A 23,102-nucleotide genomic window follows, 5' to 3' on the forward strand; every position below is an offset into this window, starting at 1 on the left:
GCAGGAGACCAGGTGGGCTCTTATGCAAACCTGCCCTATTGGTGCTTGATCAGTTCAGGGCACTAACAAAAAATACAAATAAGATTGCTGCAGAGCAAAAAACAAAACTTGCCGTCATACCTGGAGGCTTGACATCCCAGCTCCAACCACTTGATGTCAGCATCAAACCCTTCAAAGCTGCCATGAGAGACGAATGGAACCAATGGATGAAGTCTTCTGGGGAAAATTTGACACCAGCAGGAAGAGTGAAGAAACCAACTATAGGAGAAGTTTGTACCTGGGTGAAAAGATCCTGGGATAATATCAAGACTGAGATAGTTGTCAAGTCATTTAAGAAGTGTGGCATTTCAAATGCCATAGATGGAACTGAGGATGAGGCAATATATGAAGACAGTGATTCGTTATCAGACACAGATGAAAACAAGCTGGATGGAAGTTTTGACAGTGATGAGTTGTATGAATTTTATAATGAATAAAACTTGAGTTCAATAACTTTATGAAATACATTTTTTTTCAAATTTCGGGCCCAAAAATTAAGCTGCATCTTATACATGGGAGCGTCTTATACATGGGGAAATACAGTATATATTATATTATCTTAATAAATATTTATTAATATACCCATTTATATTAATATTAATTTAATAATAAAATTCAATTTTAGGAAATATTAACACTATTTCAAGTAATCTATATTCAACATTAGTGTTTCTCAACCTGTGGTCCGTGGGAAGGTAAATTTTATTGTAAGTATAAAATATAATCACAAATAAAATTAAAATTGACAATCAACTGTTTACTTTGTTGTCACAAATCAAGAGGTATCCTTTACAGTGTAAGGGATACCTCCTGATTGGAATGTAAGGCTTACAGTGTAAGACATTGTGTTTCACCAGCGCACTGTTCGTGAAGCCACAAGCTTTCATTTGTCACAGTCGATCACCAGCTTCTGAGCATGTAATATGTATTGGATTTATTTTTGTGTATTCATAATGTATTTTTTTAAGTTTTCACAAAACTAGTGTGCAAGGATAACTGTTAAAATTTGTAGTGTTTATTTGATTGTATATGTTGGGTGTTTTTTTAGTATATTTTTAATTATATTTAATTAATAAGTGATATTTTGTTTGAGATTGGAATTATTATTTTAGGAATTTAATATCAGTCCTGTACTCAGTATAGTATACTGAACAACATGGATAAGTGGCTAAAAACAGGATTTTTGAAACATCAACCCAATACCAGTTTTTTCATAGATGTAAAGCAACCCTACCCGGTGTCTGCGGTAAGTAAAGAATGCTTGAAGTGGTCTGTGAATGATAAAAGGTTGAGAAGCACTGTTCTACATGAATCTTTATAATTTAATAAAAGTTTTAAAAACTGCTTTTAAAATATTTTTTATAATATAAATAACATTTAAACAAATAAAAATTCCAAAAAGTTTTGAATTTTTAAGATATATTTTAAAATACTCATTTTATATAGAATTTATTCACCTTTTACTGACATCTTCAGAAAGAGCCAAAAACATATTAGGTAGGTGGTCAAAATATACATACCTCTAACTCTTTACATATCTTTTTCTTATTATTTTGAGGTTTGGGATCAAATGGTGGTAATGTTTTTACAAGCATCTCAGCAGCCTCTGCAAGTCGCTGAATTTGACTTTCAACAAGAACAGGCGTTAGAGACATTGGTGAGCCAGGCTGAATATAATCTGTTCCACCCTTGGGGGAAAAATTAAAATTTATGACCATAATTACAGTTCATTTAACTGAATACAGTATATTACAAAACACACAAACAGAAAAACGTGAACAGATCAACGATTCACTAACCTCATGGCCATCTTTGTAAGCTAGACATATTGAATATCAGTGAATACCTATGCAGATGTTAAAGAAGGGATTCACAATAACTGTGAAACTTCAATTACTCATGATTTTACTATGCACTGATTAACTTCTGTTATTCTGAAGTTGTATATTAATGAATATATTATTCTATTCTATTCTTATTTTACACCAATGAGGCAAAACATTATGACCAGTGAGTTGTTATGCAAACTGAAGCAACTGCAGGTGAATTACAGCACGTGCACAGGTCACGACATGGTATAAAAAACATCTGATACTGAGCTCTGTTAATCAGTGTTACTCTTATTCTTCAGATGGGAAAGGCAGCGATACTTAGGCGAGCTTGACAAAGGGCAAATTGTAATGACCGGACGACTGGGTCAAAGCATATCCGAAACGGCACAGCTCGTGGGATGCTCATGGCCAGCCATGGTTAGTACCTACTGAAAGTGGCCGAGGAGAGAAAACCTACGAACTGCCAGCGAGGTGTTAGGCAACCACAGCTCATCGATGCTCGAGGTGGCCGAAGGCACTCCAGGATGGTATGTGGTAACAGAAGGGCAACTGTGGTGCAACTCGCCAGTAAGTGGAATGCTGGTGACAGGAGTAATGTGTCACAACACACAGTGGGGCTGTGGGCTGTGTAACCACAGGCTGCTCCGAGTGCCCATGCTAACCATGGTTCACCAGTGACAGAGCCTATAATGGGTAAGCGAGCATCGAAACTGGACCTTGAGTGATTGGAAGAAGGTTGACTGGTCTGATGAATCACATTTCCTGTTGCACCATGTGGATGGCCGAGTACATGTGCATCATTTACCTGGGGAAGTGATGGCACCTGGATGCACCGTGGGACAAAAACAAGCCGGTGACAGCGACATCATGCTTTGGACGATGTTTTGCTGGGATACCCCCTGGGTCCAGTCATCCATGTGCCAGGCACTCTGACATCTACCACCTACCTAAACATCAATGCTGACCAGGTACACCCTTTCATGCCAACAGTCTTCCCCTCTGAAAGTGCAGCCTTTCAGCAGGATAATGCGCCATGCCAAACTGCCTGGATTGTTCAAGACTGGTTCGCAGAACATGAAGAAGACTTCCGGGTATTGCCCTGACCTCTAAATTCCACAGACATTAATCCCATCGAGCATCTGTGGTTTGTGTTGAAACAGCGACTCTGAGACCTTACAAGAGTTAAAGGATCCGCTGGTTATGTTTTGGTACCAGATACCACAAGGCACATTTAAAAATCTTGTAGTGTCCATGCCTCACTGGGTACGAGCTGTTTTGGCTGAATGTGGAGAACCAACAACATATTAGGTAGGTGGTCAATATTTTGGTTCATCAGTGTACCAGTGAAGAGGAAATAATTCATGATGTTTTAATGGTTTGTCGTATGCCAATAAAAACAATAAGCTCAGAAATATTCCGTGTTATGATTATTTTTCAAATAATGGCCTGGATTGGAAATGCATCGTTGGTCTTTGTACAGATGGTGCTGCTGCAAAAGTTCACGAAGTTGTACACGATAATTTAAAGTCACATTGCATGATACATTGTGAACAACTTTCTGGTAAAGTAAAGGTTCCAGAACTGTCTCATGTTACCTGACTGTATTGAAATCGTGAATTTCATCAATGCTAATGCCCTAAATAGCTGATTATTTAAAGTATTTTGTGATGAGATGGGTACAGAACATGTTGTTGTTGTTGTTTGTTATTTGGTTTTTAGGAGCATTAGCAACTAAGGCCATATTGCTCCGGGATATGCGGTGGTCATTCCCTGACCTTTCCGCATCCTCCGTATTTGGTGGTGACGGGTTCGAACCCCGGTCTAATCAAGAAGCGTGTACTACGCACTGCTGCTCCTTCCCACCTGGCTACGGAGGCGCCAGTACAGAACATGTGGCTCTTTTGTTACATACGAAAGTTAGATGATTGTAGCATGGAAATGCTACAATCATCTAACAATCTTGTGCCTTTGAACTCGAAGAGGAAATTAGGAATTTCTTGGTTCTAAAGAAATCAAAGCTAGCAGAGTTGTTCAATAACACAAATTGGGTTTCAAAATTGGCATATATGACAGATATTTTTTCGCTTCTTAATAAACTAAATTTGCAATTACAAGGCTCAAAGGCTTCTGTTTCCACTTCATAACTATGACAGGAGCATTTAACTGTTTGAAAAAATAGAGTAGATGGAGTATTTGAAGGAATAGCCTCATTGAATTAGCAAGTGATCCAACACTGAAAACTCTTTATTTAAGAGTTTGCCTTTGGAAACCTTCTGGCTTAAAATTAAAGAAGAATATGGAAAATTTAGTAAGAAAACTGTTAAGAAACTTGTACTGTTTCCTTCAACATATCTTTATGAGATGAGTTTCTCTGTCATGACAATGTAAAAACTAAGGAAAGAAACAGTCCTCAACTTGAGCCGACACTTTGACTAGCCATTTCTTCCATTATGCCAAAAACTGGTATTCTTATCAACGAGGCACAACCCTGGATTTCTCATTAATAAAATTTGTCCTTTGTTTTTCATTAATAATTTATGCAACATAAATTATAATTTATTCATATTAAATTCTTAAAAATATCTACCAATCATTATAGTACTACTTATATACTTATAAATACAGAAATACAACAATTAGAAAAAGTGATGCACTTTTCTTTTCTTTGGATGGGATACACTTAAATAGAAAGGGTGCAAGAATGTTTGCTGATGCTATCGAGGCAGTGTTAGGAGGGTCAGAAAACTGCTAGATTGGGGGGATACAAGGACTAATAGATTAACAGTAGCCACTGACAGAGGAGAAAGTGATTCTTGCACTGCTTCTATTGGAATGAGCAGCATCCTGGAAAATAAGATGCAGGATATTTCAGAGACTGCTGGGAATCATTGGGGTACAAGTAAACACATGGGTTGTGTTAGGGTGGCTAAGAGAAAGAGCAGGTGCATGTATACTTGCATGTACACCAATGCTAGGAGTCTAGTAAATAAATTTGATGAATTTGAGGTATTGCTCAAAACATCAAAGGCAGATATTGTTGGGATTTCAGAGACGTGGTGTCACACAGATATAAGGAATGTAGAACTGGAATTTGGGGAGTACAATATCTACAGAAAGGATAGACAGGATAGGAAGGGAGGAGGGGTTATGCTATTAGTTAAGAAACACATAAAATCCAAGGAAGTGAAGCCAGTCGACATCGCTGGGCAGTGCAGTGTCGAGACAGTTTGGTGTGACATAAGCATTGGGAGATCAAAATTGAGAGCAGGAGTGTGCTATAGGCCTAATGACTCTGATGAGTATAATAAGAAACTGTACAGAGAAATAGAGTGGGCCAATAAATCAGAGAGTCTTATTATGGGGAATTTTAATTTCCCAGATATTGACTGGAATTTGAGGGCTGGTCACTCACACACTAGCAAGGCTTTTGTGGATTTATTGGATGATTGTTTTCTACATCAGCATGTTTGGGAGGCAACTAGAGGGAGTAATACTCTTGATTTGATTATCAGTACTGATTCTTCATGCATTAAGAATCTACAGATAAATGAACCACTAAGTGGCAGTGATCACAGTGTTCTGAAGTGGGATTTACTCAAAGAGGTAACTACTATTAGGAGTAAAGGGAAGGGGTATTGCTTTCGTAAAGGCGATTACGGTGGACTGAGACAGTATTTAAATTCTATACAGTGGGATAAACTGATGATGTTACCAACAGCAAATTCAAAATGGGAAGCATTCAAAGAACTTATCTTGGAAGCTACCAGGCTTTACATACCAACTAAGAAATATTGTTCAAGGTTTAGGCCTAAATGGATGTCAGATGAACTAAAGAGGCATATGGCAGAAAAGAAAAATGCATGGGATACATACAAATTAACACGTGACACAGAAGCCTATGATAGATACAAGTTGATCTGTAACCAAGTTACAAAGGAGGTTAGGCAGGCGAAGGCAGATTACGAGAAATCCTTGGCAAAGGATGCGAAGAAAAACAGCAAAGAGTTCTTTACTTATGTAAACTCTAGAAGGAAGGGGATGAATCAGATTGGTCCACTTGATATCGATGGGTCAACTGTTGATGATCCTGCTCAGGTAGCTAACGAACTAAATGAATATTTTGCATCGACATTCACACATGAGGAGTTATTCAGCGAGGGGAATGCCAGAGGTGTATTCAACTCTGGCAGTAAGTTAGAGAATCTTGTAATAACTGAGAGTAAAGTGGAGGAGAAATTGTTGAAGATAAACACAAGAAAGGCACCTGGGGGTGGATGGAATCTATCCAGTTATATTAAAGGAGGCAGCAATGGAAGTAAGCAAACCCTTAGCCATAATTATGAGAGCTTCCTTGGACTCAGGGGAGGTACCCATGGAGGTAACCCTGTGACCCCAATTCACAAAGGAGGATCAAAGGCTGACACAAGTAATTATAGACCTGTGAGTTTAACTTCTGTTCCCGGAAAATTAATGGAGGCACTGGTTAAAGAAGCACTGCATGTTCATCTAGACAAGACTTCAGTTATAGCTCAGACACAGCATGGTTTTGTTAAGGGGAAGTCTTGCCTGACCAATTTGATTGGATACTATGATGCAGTAACAAAAGAATTGGATGCAGGGAATAACTTTGATATATTATATACTTGGATCTTAGAAAGGCTTTTGATACTGTTGCACATGGTAGACTGCTGCACAAATTGGAGCAGTGTGGCATTGGAGGCAAATTGCTGCTATGGATAAAGGGGTGGTTGAGGGGGAGAAGACAGAGAGTGGTAATCAATGGACACTGCTTATCGTGGACTAATGTTATTAGTGGAGTCCCTATTGGGTCCATTATTGTTTTCTGTATTTATAAATGATATTGATGATGGTATATCAAGCTTAATGTCCAAGTTTGCAGACAATACGAAGGTTGGCAGGGTTGTCAAGGACACTACTGACACTATGCTGCTGCAACAGGATCTGGAAAGGTTGAGTAGATGGGCTGAGAGGTGGCAAATGAAGTTTAACATTGACAAATGTAAAGTACTACATATGGGAAACAGCAACCCCAGAGCAACGTATCAACTCTGTGGTACTACACTGACAGTGGTAGAGAATGAAAGGGACCTGGGGGTGGTTGTGCAGGTAGATATGAAGTTCTCTGAGCAGTGCAGATGGGCTGCAAGAGTAGCTCATGGTGTATTGTCAATGATATATAGGAATTTTTCTAGCAGGGATAAGGAGGTGATTATTCCCTTGTATAAGGCAATGGTCAGGCCACACCTAGAGTACTGTATACAGGCCTGGAGACCTCATTTCAAGAAGCATGTAGAGCTGCTGGAATGAGTACAGAGAAGGGCAACAAGATTAGTGAATGGAACAAAGGGGTGCTCTTACGAAGAAAGGCTTAAGTTTTGCGAATTACAGTGTCTGGAGACCAGACAGCAGCGAGGTGATCTGATAGAGGTGTACAAAGGCTTGAATGGTTTGAGCATGCTCAATGCTGATGGGATTCTTCCTCTTGCTCAGAATAATCACCTGAGAGGGCAGAAATTCAAATTGAGGAAAGACAGATGTAGGATAGATGTGCGGAAATTTGCCTTTAGCCAGCGGGTGGTTGGTAGGTGGAACAGACTTCCATCCCTTGTCATAAGTTTAAGGCTCGGCTGGACAGGTATTTCGAACGAACAGAGGGGTGAAGTGGAAGTGGTTATTTTTTATTTATTTATTTTACTTTAATTTTTTTGGCTAATGCTGCATAAGCTTGCTTTCTTGCATCAAATGGCTCTACTAATGTTATGCTAATGATGGGACCAACAGTTCTTGAGGAGGTGATGGGGGGGGGGGAATGCAAGGGGCAAAAGGCTGGAGAGTAGTTGCGAGAGTACATGTGAACAGGCGAAGTTTTCACGGCTCCAGCAAATAGAGATGTTTTTGCTTTTTTATTGACTTAAATTGGTATATTAATTTATTTTTTAGAGTTGCATTATATTCCTAGTAACAATAATTTAGTTTAAATTGAATTTAGATAGAGATTTTGTAGGTTATTACTTAGTATCGGTAAGGGTATCAAATCCACGTGGGGACAGGTTTTGCAGCTCCCACGAACGAAAAGTTTTTAATTATACTTAGCCGCTTTATTGACTTAATTGTTAGATTAAATTATTTTCTATAAGTAGCTTATAGACCTAGTCAAGCTCCGTGGTTTATTTTGAATTTAGATAGCACGATTTGGAAAGTAAATAATACTTAGTGTCCGAGATTAACCGTTCATAACTTGCCGCCATTGTTATAAGATACAACGTGTGCTAGCGTAAGGTTTAACGGAAAACTAGATAGTGAGTATAGTAGTATCAATTAATCAGTAAAATTTATTAATCTTATTATATTTCATTGTCAATTGAATTGTATTTTTTTAACTAAATAAATATAGCGACATAGTTATTACAAACATAACATCATAAATTAATACATATAAGTTGACAGAGGATAAGAAAGTCATATAACGTAACTCGGGGATAATATTCGATACCAAAATACATATATGTATTTCGGTACCGAAATACATATGTTATAACTGCATTGGGATATAGGTTTAGGGTTATATTTTGTATTGAAATTTTATTGAACTTGAATAGAAATCATGACTCAGACCAGAGCAGCAAAGGAAAAGGCTCAAACTACTGGAAGTGCTGTGACTCAGGGGAGAACTGAGGGGGTGGGCAGTTGTCCTCTGAATCATAGTCTATTGAAATGCACTGCTTGTTTGATGTTTTTGGAGCAATCAGGAATGGAACATGATATTGCGAAGTGGAATGTCTTTGTGTGTAATGATGTAAGGAGTGTGAGGAAATCAGGCGCCAACTCGGCATTGTTATGGGCTTATATGGGAGCTTGAAGGACAGGGTAGATGCCCTCGAAAGATTTAAATTGAGGGGCCCATCAAGCTCTCAGCTGCCTACATCAATGCCAGAGCTTAAACTTGAACATCACGCAACACAGTGGCAACCCCCAAGGCAGAATGCGCTGGTCCCAAAGGAACTAGTTGTTGTAGGTGACTCTATTGTCAGGGAAACGGGGAACATATTGTGCAAAAAGGATAGATGGAACAAAACCAGGGTATCTGATAGGAGCAAAGGTTGATGACGTTGTAGGGCAGATATCATCCTTTAAGGGCACAAAGGGTGATACTGTTGTACACATTGGCCCTAATGATATTAAGAGTAGGAGACCAGCAGAATTACTTAACAAGTACAAGACAATGCTGAAAAAAAGCCGCGAGTTAGGGTTGATTTTAAAGTGTTTGCAATTCTGCCCAGACATGATAGGAGGGAGTATATGATGAGAGCCTTGATCAATTAGGCCCTGCAGAGATTGTGCAAGGCTCAAGGGGTAGAATTTTTCTCAGTCTGGTCTGTGCTTGTTAACAGGAGACTGCTTCTACAGGGATGGGATACACTTAAATAGAAAGAGTGCAAGAATATTTGCTGATGCTATTGAGGCAGAGTTAGGTGGGTCGGAAAACTGCTAGCTTGGAGAATACACAGACTAAAAGATTAACAGTAGCTGCTGGCAGAGGTAAAAGTGATTCTTGCACTACTTCTATTGAAATGCAATTGAACAGCAGCCTGGAAAGCAAGGCAATGGGAATTTCCAGGACAGCTGGGAGTCATAGTGGAACAAGTAAATACATGGGCTGGGTTAGGGTAACTAAGAGTAGAAACAGGTGCATGTATACTTGCATGTACACCAATGCTTGGAGTATAGTTAATAAATTCGATGAGCTTGATGTGCTAGTCAAGACATCAAAGGCAGATATTGTTGAGATATCAGAGACATGGTGTCACACAGACATAAGCAGTGCAGAAACTGGAATTTGGGGAGTACAATGTGTACAGAAAGGATAGACAGGACAGGAAGGGAGGAGGGGTTATGCTGTTAGTTAAGAAACATAAAATCTAAGAAAGTGCATCCAATTGATGTGGGTGGACAATGCAATGTTGAGTCTGTTTGGTGTGACATAAGCACTGGGAAAGGAAAAATTAGAGTACGTGTGTTATATACCTATTGTATCTGATGAGTATAATGAGCAATTGCGCAGAGACATAGGGTGGGTCAGTAAATTAGAGTGTCTTATAATGGGGGATTTTAATTTCCCAGATATTGACTGGAATTTGTGGGTTGGTCACTCACACACTAGCACAAGGCTTTTGTGGATTTATTGGATGATTGTTTTCTACAACAGCATGTTCGGGAGGCAACTAGAGGGAGTAATACTCTTGATCTGATTATCAGTAGTGATTGTTCATGCATGAGCAATCTGCAGATAAAGGAACCATTAGGTGGCAGTGATCACAGTGTGCTGAAGTGGGATTTACTCAAAGAGGTAACTACCATCAAGGGTAAAGGGAAGGGTTTTTGTTTTATAAAGGTGACTACGGTGGTCTGAGACAGTATTTAAATTCTATATGGTGGGACCAACTGATGATGTTACCAACAGCAAATTCAAAATGGGAAGCATTCAAATAATTAATCTTGGAAGCTACTAGGCTTTTCATACCAACAAAGAAATATTGTTGTATGTTCAAGATTTAGGCCTAAATGGATGTCAGATGAACTAATCAGACATGTGACAGAGAAGAAAAATGCATGGGATAGATATAAATTAAAATGTGACACAGAAGCCTATGATAGATATAAGCTGGTCTGTAACCAAGTTACAAAGGAGATTAGGCAGGTGAAAGCAGATTACGAAAAATCTTTGGCAAAGAAAAACAGCAAAGAGTTCTTTACTTATGTAAACTCTAGAAGGAAGGGAATGAATCAGATTGGTACACTTGATATCGAAGGTTCAACTGTTGATCCTGCTCACATGAGGAGTTATTCAGGGAGGGCAATGCCAGAGGTGTATTCAACTCTGGCAGTAAGCTAGATAATCTTGTAATAACTGAGAGTAAAGTGGAGGAGAAATTGTTGAAGTTAAACATAAGAAAGGCACCTGGGGGGGGTGTGGAATCTATCCAGTTATATTAAAGGAGGTGGCAAAGGAAGTAAGCAAACCCTTAGCCATAATTATGAGAGCTTCCCTGGACTCAAGGGAGGTACCCATGGACTGGAGATGTGCAAATGTGACTCCAATCCACAAAGGAGGATCAAAGGGAGACACAGGTAATTACAGACCTGTTAGTTTAACTTCTGTTCCAGGGAAATTAATGGAGGCACTGGTTAAAGAAGCATTGCAGGATCATCTAGACAAGACTTCAGTTATAGCTCGGACACAGAATGGGTTTATTAAGGGGAAGTCTTGTCTGACAAATTTGATTGGATACTATGATGTAGTCACAATAGAACTGGATGCAAAGAATAACTCTGATATCATATATTTGAATCTTAGAAAGGCCTTTGATACTGTTGCACATGGAACTGCACAAATTGGAGCAGTTTGGCATTGGAGGCAAATTGCTGCTATGGATAAAGGGATGGTTGAGTGGGAGAAGACAGAGAGTGGTAATCAATGGACACTGCTCTTCGTGGACTAATGTTATTAGTGGAGTCCCTCGGGGTTCAGTGTTGAGTCCATTGTTGTTTTCTGGTTGGTTGGTTCTTGGGTTTTATTGGCGCATTAGCTGTTGTTTTCTGTATTTATAAATGATATTGATGATGGTATATCAGGCTTACTGTCCAAGTTTACAGATGATACGAAGGTTGGCAGGGTTGTTAATGACACTAATGGCAGTACACTGCTGCAACAGGATCTAGAAAAGTTGAGCAGATGGGTTGAGAGGTGGCAAATGAAGTTTAACATTGACAAATGTAAAGTACTACATATGGGAAGCAGTAATCCCAGAGTAATGTATGAACTCTGTGGTACCACACTGACAGTGGTAGAGAATGAAAAGGACCTGGGGGTAATTGTGCAGGCAGATATGAAGTTTTCTGAGCAGTGCAGATGGTCTGCAAGAATAGCTGATGGTGTTTTGTCAATGATATATAAGAATTTTTCTAGCAGGGATAAGGAGGCGATTATCCCCTTGTATAAGGCAATGGTCAGGCCACACCTTCAGTATTGCATACAGGTCTGGAGACCTCTTTTTAAGAAGGTTGTAGAGCTGTTGGAACGAGTACAGAGTAGGGCAACAAGATTAGTGAATGAAACAAAGGGGTGCTCTTATGAAGAAAAGCTTAAGTTTTGCAAATTACAGTGTCTGGAGACTAGGCACCTGCGAGGTGATCTGATTGAGGTGTATAAAGCCTTGAATGGTTTGAGCATGCTCAATGCAGATGGGATTCTTCCTCTTGCTCAGAATAATCTCCTGAGAGGGCATAAATTCAAATTGAGGAAAAACGGTTGTAGGATAGATGTGCGGAAGTCTGCCTTTAGCCAGCGGGTGGTTGATTGCTGCAACAAACTTCCATCTGTCATTGTAGAAGTTGATAGCTTAAATAGATTCAAGGCAGAACTTTACAAACATTTGGAGCCAATGGATGGGTGAAATAAGGTTTTTTTTTTTTTTTTTTTGGCTGATGCTATATAAGCTTGCTTTCTTGCATCATGTGCCTTTTTTCTTTTGTATTATACTTTAGGTATTTTCAGGAATAAGTTTTGATGTAAGTATTACATTCAGTAATGATTCTCAAGATGTAGTGTTTAAAAGTAAATCATAGTAGTCATACGTAATGGGGTTCTTCAAAATAAACAAATTTGTTTCTGTGAGTTAACTTGATCTCAGGTGAAGGAATATGATGAAATTCTAGTTATTCTAGGTTTTACAAACCAGGTAAACACACACACACACACACACACACACACACACACACACACACACACACACACACACACACACACACACACACACACACACACACACACAAAGAGAATACATGAACTGGTGTACTATGACCGAAGTTTATCAAACTCTAACAAGGAGTTTAACAATTTTATGAAAGCTGAGAAGAAAGTAGAAGAGAAATTGATGAAGTTAAAATGTGTGAATGTATCCCCAATTCACAAAGGGGGGGATCAAAGGGTGACATGTAATTTAACTTCTGTTCAAAGAAAAATAATGGGGTCACTGGTTAAAGAAGTAATGCAGGACTATCCAGACAGGAGTGCAGTTATACTTCAGTCACAGCATGGGTTTGTTAAGGACAGATCTTATCTGACCAATTTGATTGGGTACTATGTGCAGACAAAGGAATTGGATGCAAAAAATAATTTTGATACCTTATACTTGGATATCAGGAAATCTTTTGATACTGCTGTACAAATTGTAGCAGTGTCACATTAAGGGAAAGTTACTGCTATGGATAAAGAGATGGCTGATGCTGTGTAGACTTGCTTTCTTTCATCATTTTCCACTATTCATACTAATACTAACTAATTATTAATAATTCTTTTAGACATAAATAAAATACCCAAAATATATATATTGATATTATATGCTCCTGTTAACTGCTTTAAACTGTAACCTCCATAGTATAATGAATTTCCAACATGACATTGATTGTAGAGAGCTATAATTGCATTTAGCTGCGATCCTGTCACTGAGGGAAGCATATTTTCTAAGCTTTTCACTGAGGCTGTTAATCAAACCTACACTGGTAGGTGACTTTTTTCTATAATAAAACAATTGCAAACATTCATACATACAAAAAAATAGATTTTTATATTATTTATCATGGAATAGCTTGGCAATTATGATGATATATTCTGATAAATGACCTCTTGATTATATATAATAATAACTGCAGAAATTGAGAAAAAATTCCCACCTGTGATACAGACTGCATGTTGAATGGCTGTTGTTGAGACTGCTGACTATGATGATGAGTAGGAGAAGAAGCACCTTTTGCTCCAGGGGAAGGAGAACTATTACTGTTGGTAAGCAATGGAGCTGGCGGACTTGGTTGGAGGGGTAAAGGTGATTGTTGAGACAGATTTAAACGACCAGTTCTGTTTACAGGAGGCAGGGTATTCACAGTAAGGGGAGGATGACTTGATGAAAGAGTTGAGATTAATGGTGCTTGAAACATGCCTGTGGAAAAATGATAATTAGGAATTTAAATCAATACCTATGTGATATATTTTTAATAAAATATTTATAAAAAAAATTGGAAGACCAGGAATTTTTTTCTTTTTAGATAACTGGAAAACATTGTTTTGAAAATAAAGAAAAATTACTTCAAAAATAAATTTCATAAACACTACAAAACAAAGGAAAATCCACATGCTGAAAGAAAGGCAATAGATATAACTTAGGAATTACTTCAAGTTAGGTGGATATCTGTAATCTCTGTTGGAGGAAAAGGTTGAGCATGAATTACAATGTCTAACTTGTGATGTATGTCCACAGAACCCAGAATCCTATTAGTTTGTGTGCATATGGTAATTTCCCAGTTTTAACTGTACTCTTACAAAGTGTATAAGGTAAAATATGTACAGAAATTACAGCATAGCGATAATGGTAACTATCTGCTGAGGTATGTGACAGAATTAATAAAATAAAATAAAAAAGTGCATTTCTGAAAACATGGAAGTAAGAGAATCTGTGGATCCATATATAACCTATGCACTGGAATGATAACATCAGAAGTAGTTAATATATGGTGATGCACATTCCAGTAAAGACAAAATGCATGATTGTATCTAGAGACTTTTTCTTTAGCATTAGCATTAGAAGAGGCATATGATGAAAGAAAGGTCTGATGCTTATACGGCATCAGACAAAAAAAAAACCCAAAAACTTCTCATTTCACCCATCCATTTGCTCCAAACATTTATCCACTTCCAAAACACAACAGTTGGAAGATTGTTCCGGCAATCAACTACCCGCTGGCTAAAGGCAAATTCTGCACATCTATTCTTTAACTGTCTTTCCTCAATTTCAGTTTATGCCCCCCTCAGGTTTGTAATCTGAGCAAAGAGAAAGAATCCCATCAGCATTGAGCCTGCTCAATCCATTCAAGGCCTTATAAACCTCAATCAGATCACCTTGCAGGTGCCTAGTCTCCAGATGCTGCAATTTGCAGAACTTGAGCTTTTCTTCAAAAGAGCACCTCCTCTATTCCCCTCGCCAGTCTTGTTGCCCTTCTCTGCCCTTCTCATTCTAGCAACTCTACATCCTTCCTGAAATGAGGCCTCCAGACCTGTATGCAGTACTCAAGATGTGGCCTGACCATTGATTTATACAAGCAGATAATCACCTCCTTATCCTTGCTAGAAAAATTCCTGTATATCATTTACAAGATCCCATGACCTCCTCAGGCAGCCTGCCAGCACTGCTCAGAAAACTTCATACTGCACTATTATCCCCAGGTCTCTTTCGTTCTCTACTACCTCGAATGTAACAACACACAGTCGTTACATTTCTCTGGGGTTACTGCTACCCATTTGCAGTACTTTGCATTTGTCAATGTTAAACTTCAGTTGCTTCTCAACCCATCTGCCCAACTTTTCTAGATCCTGTTGCAGTAGCGTACTGTTTTTACTATCATTAACAATCCAGCCAACCTTTGCATCATCTGCAAACTTGAACATTAAGCCTGATATACTTTCATCCAGATCATTGATAAATATAGAAACAACAATGGGCCAAAAGCCCAACACCAAACCCCGGGGGACTCCACTAATAACATTAGTCTGTAAAGAGCAGTATCCATGATTATCCATGGCAGCACCATGCCCTTAATGCCACACTGCTCAAAATTTTACAGCAATCATCAGGAAAGCTTTTAATAGTGTGCAACAGTATTAAAAGCTTTCCTGAAATCCAAGTATATAATATCAAAATTATTTTTTGCATTCAGTTCCTTTGTGATGACATCGTAGTATCCAATCAAACTGGACAGACATACAAGATTTCTCCTTAACAATCCTATGCAGTGTCTGAACTACAATTGCAGTCTTGTCTAGATGATCCTGCATTACTTCTTTAACCAGTGACTCCATCATTTTCCCTCGAAGAGAAGTTAAACTAACAGGTCCGTAATTACTCGTGTCGCCCTTTGATACCCCCTTGTGAAATGAGAATATATTTGAGCATCTTCAGTCCACAGGGACCTCCCTGAATCCAAAGATTCTGTCATAATTATTTTCTTATCTCCTTTGCTACCTCCCTTAATATAATTAAATAGATCCCATTCACCTCAGGTGCCTTTCTCTTTCTCTGTACATTGTACTCATTAAAGTCATATATCTACCATATAATACTAGTTTTCTATGTACAATAAGCTGGAGAGTGTCAAAAGAGAAATGCACAGGAATAGTATCGATGTGCTTGGAGTGGTGGAGACAAGATGGATTGAAGTAGGTGAATTTGTAAGTGGAGACTATAAAGTTGTGCACTCTGAAAGTAGTGGCAGACCGGGGGATGTGGCAATAATTATGACAAGAAGATTCACGAGAGCACTAGTAGATGTGGGATCCTTGGGACATAGACCTATCATGGTCAGATTTGTGGCAAATCCAGTCGACATGGTAATTATATGTTTATATGCCAAACTCAAATAGTGCTGATGAATTAGTTGAGGAGACATGTGAACAATTGGAAGAATTAATATGGAAAACCAGAACAAGACACAACGTGATAATTATGGGGGGATTGCAATGTGGTAGTTGGAGAGAGAAGGGAAGAAAAGATTGTAGGGAATTTTGGTTTGGGTGTGAGAAACACAAGAGGGCAACGCTTACTGGAGTTTTGTACAGAAGGGAGTAAACCAAGTATTTGCTACTAATGGTAGCAAATATATGGTTTAAGGCACACTCTGAAGAAGATATACAGGAAGAATCATGGCGACTCATGAAGGTACAAAATTGATTACATCTTAGTTAAACAGAGATACTGTAATCAAGTGAAGAAAGCAATGTTTTATCAGGGAGATTCAGACCACTCATTCATGACGATGAATATGGAACTAAAATTGAAGCACTTGATAAAAGAAAATCATTCATTATATGGAATGTTGAGAAATTTAGACAGGAGAGTGCAAAAAATGTGTTTCAAGATCTGACCAATGTTATCACTACTGAGGAGACTACTAACGATCTAGAGCAAAATCGGTCTTTAATCAAGATGATGACTTGCATCGGTGGCTCTGGGTAAGAGTGGAAAATATTAAAAGGAAGCATTGGATCGCAGATATTTTACTGCAGAAAATGGATGATAGGAGGAGACTGAAAGGCCAAAAAATGACGATGATCAAAGGAACTATCATAGATTGAAGAATGAAATTGGTAGGGAATGTAGGAAGGCTAAAGAACAGTGGTGGGAAGAGAACTGTCAAGAGATTGAAACACTCAAACAATAACGTCGGATGGACTTGGCACATAGAAAAATCAGAGAATAAACGAGAAAGAGTAGCGGAATCCAAACGAGAGCAATGCAAGATGAAAAGCTAATGATAGTACTGAACTGTGAAGAACAAAAGGAAAGATGGAGGAGATACGTTGAAGAATTTTATGACGATTCAATCACATACACATGGAGGAATATGGCACTTCAAGAACAAGAAAACATGGAGGAGGATTTATCTAAAGATGAATTCAACACAGTTTTAAAGTCCTTTAGCAATAACAAAGCACCAGAAATTGACAACATACCTGCAGTGCTTTTAAAATACAGTAGAGAAAATCTGAAGAAAGCCTTATTTGAACTTATAAAGATGAGATACAGGGATAAGCATTGGCTGGAGGATTTCTGCACATCAATCATTATCCCCATACCCAAGAAGATGACACCAACAGTATGCCAAGACTATGTCTTATTACCCAATCATCCAAGATTCTGCTGAAAATTATCAAAGTTCTTATGGAGAGTCATATTGAACAATTTCTGGATGACTCACAGTGTGGGTTTTGCAGAGGCAGATCAACGAGAGATGTTATCAGAACACTGAGAGTGTTGGGTGAGAAAATGTATAACATGGGAAGAAACCTATGTGTCTATTGGGGATAATGAGAAGGCATTTGATAGAGTAATCTGGAGAGAAATGTTCCCATTGCGTGAGAAAACCGGATGCAAGAAGATTATTGGACTGATCTATGACTTATATAGAAGACAAAATGCATTGACCATATTCTTTGTGCTTTGTAGTTGATCGCTGACATCCTGCTTGATTTTTCCAAGATTGTAGGAACTATTAGGTCCTTTGTGACAATGGTCCTTCTTTGGTCTGCTAATTGCTGTTCGGTGACCTGAATATCCATGTATCATTCCACCCACTTGGTATGTAGTCGTGACCTGTACATTGTCATATCGGTTTCTAACCTCGTTATTTCAGAGTATGCTCGCATGATGTACATATTCATTTCAATGCTCCACTTCATGCGTTGGCGTTTTCTTCCTTCCTGGGTGGTCAGGAAGGAAGAAAGAAGAAAAAATTAGCGCAGTTGCACAGGAAGCACTTCCAGTTGGTGGGGCTGGATGGTCTTGCCCTTCTCTTGTGGTAGCCTTACGGGGGACAGCGCCACTTGCTCCACTGTCTTGCTCGGGAGACAGTCTCCAACTTTTTGAATGGACCCCTCTGCCTAAGGCCTGAACGCGAGTGACTTTATCCTGTGTCACACTCGATGCAGTATGAATAATATTTCTCTGCGACATCATCCATCTATGGAGGTGGACTTGTTTAGCTTCAGCTTATGTCCAGTGGTTTATTTAATTTATTTTTTAGTTCTCGTGAGTGGCACCAGATGGTGCTACTATCTGTCTCAGCCATCACTCCGACCTTGGGGAAGGTAAGTCCAATGGGGTAACTTTCGCGATACATATATATTTTTTTATTACCATTTAATGTTATTATTATATCGGTCTCCCAGTGTAATAGAGCCACGTTCGCTTCCACCAAGGCGGGATTTGAACCCGGGTCCATCAGGCTGGTAGTCCAGTGTCTTAACCAGTGGGCCATCGCGCCCCCTTATTATTATTATTGTTGTTGTTGTTGTTGTTGTTGCTCTTATATTATTTTTCCCTGATTGGGGATTCCACTCCGTGACGGGTACTGCTACCAAGTACAAAGGTGGTTGTAATGTCTGGTATTACTGTTGGTCGAGGAAATCTCTGACTATCTTACTGGCGTTCAGGATTGCAACTTTCTGAAGTTCCTTGTAAGTGTTCTCTGGGACACCTATTGCTGCTAGGCTGCTATGTAGAGTCTTTGGTACCATACCAGTGGTTGACACAATGATGGGGACGGTTGATACTTCTTGCATATGCCACATCTCCTTGATCTCATGTCTCAGGTTCAGTCTCAGGTTTTTTTTTTGGTAGTTGTTGGCGCATCGGCTTCTGTGGCCATAATCGAACCTGCGACCTTTGGGTAGCCAGGCAGGCACTTTACCCACCTGGCTAGCCCAGTTGGCCTCAGGTTATTATTATTATTATTATTATTATTATTAGCCATACGATGCAAGGAAGTCTGAGGCTTATGCTGCACCAGCCAACAAAATTTCCCGAGTTGCCCTGAGAGTGAGAGTGAGAGAGAGAGTCAGGAGTAGAAAGGAAAGAATCACCGAGAAAGAGAAGAATGATGATATCCAGCTGAGGACCCTGGGTTTGTCAAGCTCATACTCACCAGATGTGAGACCTAGGGCTTTGGCATATTACTCTGCTTTACTGCTACCTATATGCAGTACTTTGTATTTGTCAATGTTAAACTTCAGTTGCCACCTGTCAGCCCATCTGCTCAACTTTTCTAGATTCTGTTGCAGTAGCAAACTGTCATTAACTACCCAGCCAACCTTTGTATCGTCTGCAAACTTGGACATTAAGCCAGCTATAACATCATCAATAACATTGATAAATACAGAAAACAACAATGGGCCCAACACCAAACCCTGGGGGGGCCTCCACTAATAACATTAGTCCACAAAGGGCAGTGTCCATTGATTACCACTCTCTATCTTCTCCCACTCAACCATCCTTTTTAGTTATATTGGTTCGTCTGACATCCGTTTTTGTGTAACCCTTGAAGAGTATTTCTTAGTTAGTATGAAAAACCTAGTAGCTTCTATTACTTTCTTGAATTCTTCCCATTTAGAATTTTTTGTTAGTAACACATCAGATGGTCTCACTGTATAGAATTTAAAAACTGTCTGAGACCACTGTAGTCACTTTCATTATCTGAAAAGTTAAAACTCCCATTATAAGATCTTCTGATTTACTGGTCCACTATTTCTTTGTATAGTTTTTCATTACTCATTACAGTCATTAGGCCTATAACATAGCACATACCTACTCTAATTTTGTTTTCCCAGCTTATGTCACAGCAAACTGTCTCAACATTGCAATGGCCACTCATGTTGACTCGATAAAATAAAACCAAAATAACAAATACAGACTGACCATTATGCCCCATATCAACAGAGGACCACAAGGCCAATAATGGTCAGGGAATCACGGCATTTCAATCACTAGACAAATTGTCACAAAGGCAAACCGATCGAAGGATCAGATGCCACCTGATCCCCCAGTCGAACCGCCAATGCAGAGGATTTGAATAGCGGTGGTCCTTATGCGGCGAAAAATAAAAATATAGAAAAGACAGACCAGCACAGAGTCACACCACTGACAATGTAAGCTTAACCAGCTTATATAGAATAAAATTCTATAGATTTTTATTTTTATTTTTCACTGCATAAGGATCACTGCTATTCAAATCCTCTGCATTGGTGGTTCGATTGGGGGGTCGGGTGGCATCTGATCCTTTGATCGGTTCACCTTTGCGACGATTTGTCTAGTGATTGAAATGCAGCGATTCCCTGACCATCATTGGCCTTCTGGTCCTCTGTTGATATGGGGCATAATGGTCAGTCTATTTTTGTTTTTTGGTTTTATTTTATTTTATTGTAGTTAGCTTATTGTCTATTAGTGATATTTCATGTAATTTGGAACTGGCACCTTATGGGGGTGGTGCTGCTAAATTCTTATGTAATTGGCTCTAAAATTTTAAAATTGATTTATTATTTTGAATTGGATTTTCTAAATTTATTTGGAGATTTTCTGCTAGAATTTTTCGGTCTTACCCTTTCTTTTCCCTCCCTGTTGATTTATTATGTTTAATTTATTATTTTTTGCTCAACAGTTTTGCCATGCTACTGGCATTAATTTTGATTTAATATCAGTTATACATTGGACATCATGTGGAGAAATGTGCATTTTGCTGCCCCTAATGATAGCTTTATATTTATTTTCTTAATTTTCGTACTATATTTTGTACCAATTTTTTTTTTCAACTATTTCATTATGCTAATACATATATATAAATAAATAATGTGTGGTTTGTAGAATAAATAAAGTGCCTGTGAAAATGGAAATAAAAAGTACACATGGTGCCTGAACTAAGAGAAATTTAAGAGATAGTAGAAAGTGGAAGTGAAGTAGTGGTTAAACCTAGTCAGAAATGAACTGGGACTGAGGGAAAAAAAAAGAATATATAAGTAAATAAATAAATAAATAACCCTATATTCAGATATGGGAGGACAATTTTAGCAAGAGGTCGAATCAGGGGATGGCAAATATGCAAAATCTGAATATAGTAGATGAAAATATGATACATAGCCAGGAAATTCATCAGGGGACTACTCCTGAACATGTATCAGGCACTGTTTCCAAACTTGTCTCTAGTATTAGAAAAAGGGAGGCTAATAAGGCCTGATGTAGCCCAGTGGTCAGGAGCGAGAGTGCATAGCACGCGTTCTTTGAGTGGACCGGGTTCAAGCCCGTGACTACTAAATACGATAAATATTTGTATTGACGATTTATTGTAAGCTCTGCTGACTTGGTTGTCGTGCCGGAGTATAAACAGAAAATTTATTTTTATGTGGTCTTTTATCATAATACTAGTAGACAAGGTAGTCCCTATGCAGTGTAAAAAATGTAAATTAAAATAAATACAAATTTACAAAAGTGTAATGTGGAATATAACACAAATGTATGTGATGTGCAGAAGGGGTGAAAGGTAATGAAAAGGTATAGACAAGCAAATGGTATTGTTATTGTTATTTGGTTTTTAGGAGCATTAGCAACTGAGGCCATATTGCTCCGGGATATGCGGTGGTCATTCCCTTGATCTTTCCACATCCTCCGTATTTGGTGGTGACGGGCTCTAATCCCAGTCTAATCAAGAAGCGTGTGCTATGCATTGCTGCTCCTTCCCACCTGGCTACAGAGGCGCCTAGCAAATGGTATAAGGAATGGTAACTTCTAGCGGAGGGGAAGGGAAGAACAGACATTCAAAAGAAGGTGAAAATAGCAATAGGATTGAGGATAGACAGAGCATTCGTATCACCCTCATATAGCACTAATAGTTTTACGAACGGGAAAAAAACAGAAAAAGACAGTAGAAAAGGTCATTAAAAATACTGACCTTACTGGGCATGTAAGGCCCAACCTTAAAGAGGGTTGGGCCTTACACACCCAGTCTTCTTTTTAAGATTTTTTCTCCCCTTCCCCTCCCCTCCCCTAGAATTTACCATTCCCTATACCATTTGCTTGTCAATACTTTTTCATTACCTTTCACCCCTTCTGCACTTCACTTACATTTGTATTATATTCCATATTATACTTTTGTAAATTTGTATTTATTTTAATTTACATTTTTTACACTGCATAGGGACTATCTTGTCTACTAGTATTACGATAAAAGGCCGCATATTTGCCTCCTTTTTTCTAATACTAAAGACAAGTTTGGAAACGCAGTGCCTGATACATGGTCAGGAGTAGTCCCCTGATGAATATCTTGGCAACGTATCATATTTTCATCTACTACATTCAGATTTTGCATATTTGCCATCCCCTGATTCAACCTCTTGCTAAAATTGCCCTCCATATCTGAATTTAGTATTATTTATTTACTTATATATCTTTTTTTTTTTTTTTCCTCAGTCCCAGTTCATTTCTGTACTAGGTTTTTCAAATTCTTTCACCTGTTTAACCACTACTTCACTTTCACTTTCTACTATCCCTTAAACTTTTCTTAGTTCAGGCACCATGTGTACTTTTCATTTCCATTTTCACAGACACTTTATTTATTCTACAAACCACACATTATTTATATCCTTTTGCTTCCTCTACTGCTGCATTGCGCGTTTTGGAGCATTAGACATACTATAACTTTTGTTATTTTCCTTTTTCTGCTTATTTAGCTTCTTAACTGTTATATATTATACTATATATATATATAATATTAAACAAATATGTTATATGATATTATTACAATAATATAACTATAAACAACATTACAATTCATAATACA

At 38.4% G+C, this 23,102-nt stretch overlaps 1 protein-coding gene across 1 annotated transcript in view; it reads right to left on the bottom strand.

Annotated features, from left to right (window-relative positions):
- Nucleotides 1-23,102, bottom strand: part of LOC150090810 (uncharacterized) — a 214,884-nt gene that overhangs the window by 81,340 nt on the left and 110,442 nt on the right. The window contains exons 6-7 of the mRNA XM_090374183.1: nt 13,626-13,888; nt 1,560-1,727 (exon numbers count right to left, since the gene is read on the bottom strand). Of these exons, the coding sequence (XP_090230309.1) occupies nt 1,560-1,727; nt 13,626-13,888 (431 nt within the window). The remainder of the gene's footprint in view (nt 1-1,559; nt 1,728-13,625; nt 13,889-23,102) is intronic.

The sequence above is a fragment of the Mastigoproctus giganteus genome, chromosome 1, assembly GCF_048544385.1.
Source record: "Mastigoproctus giganteus isolate SK-2022 chromosome 1, ASM4854438v1, whole genome shotgun sequence".
Lineage (NCBI taxonomy): Eukaryota > Metazoa > Arthropoda > Arachnida > Uropygi > Thelyphonidae > Mastigoproctus > Mastigoproctus giganteus.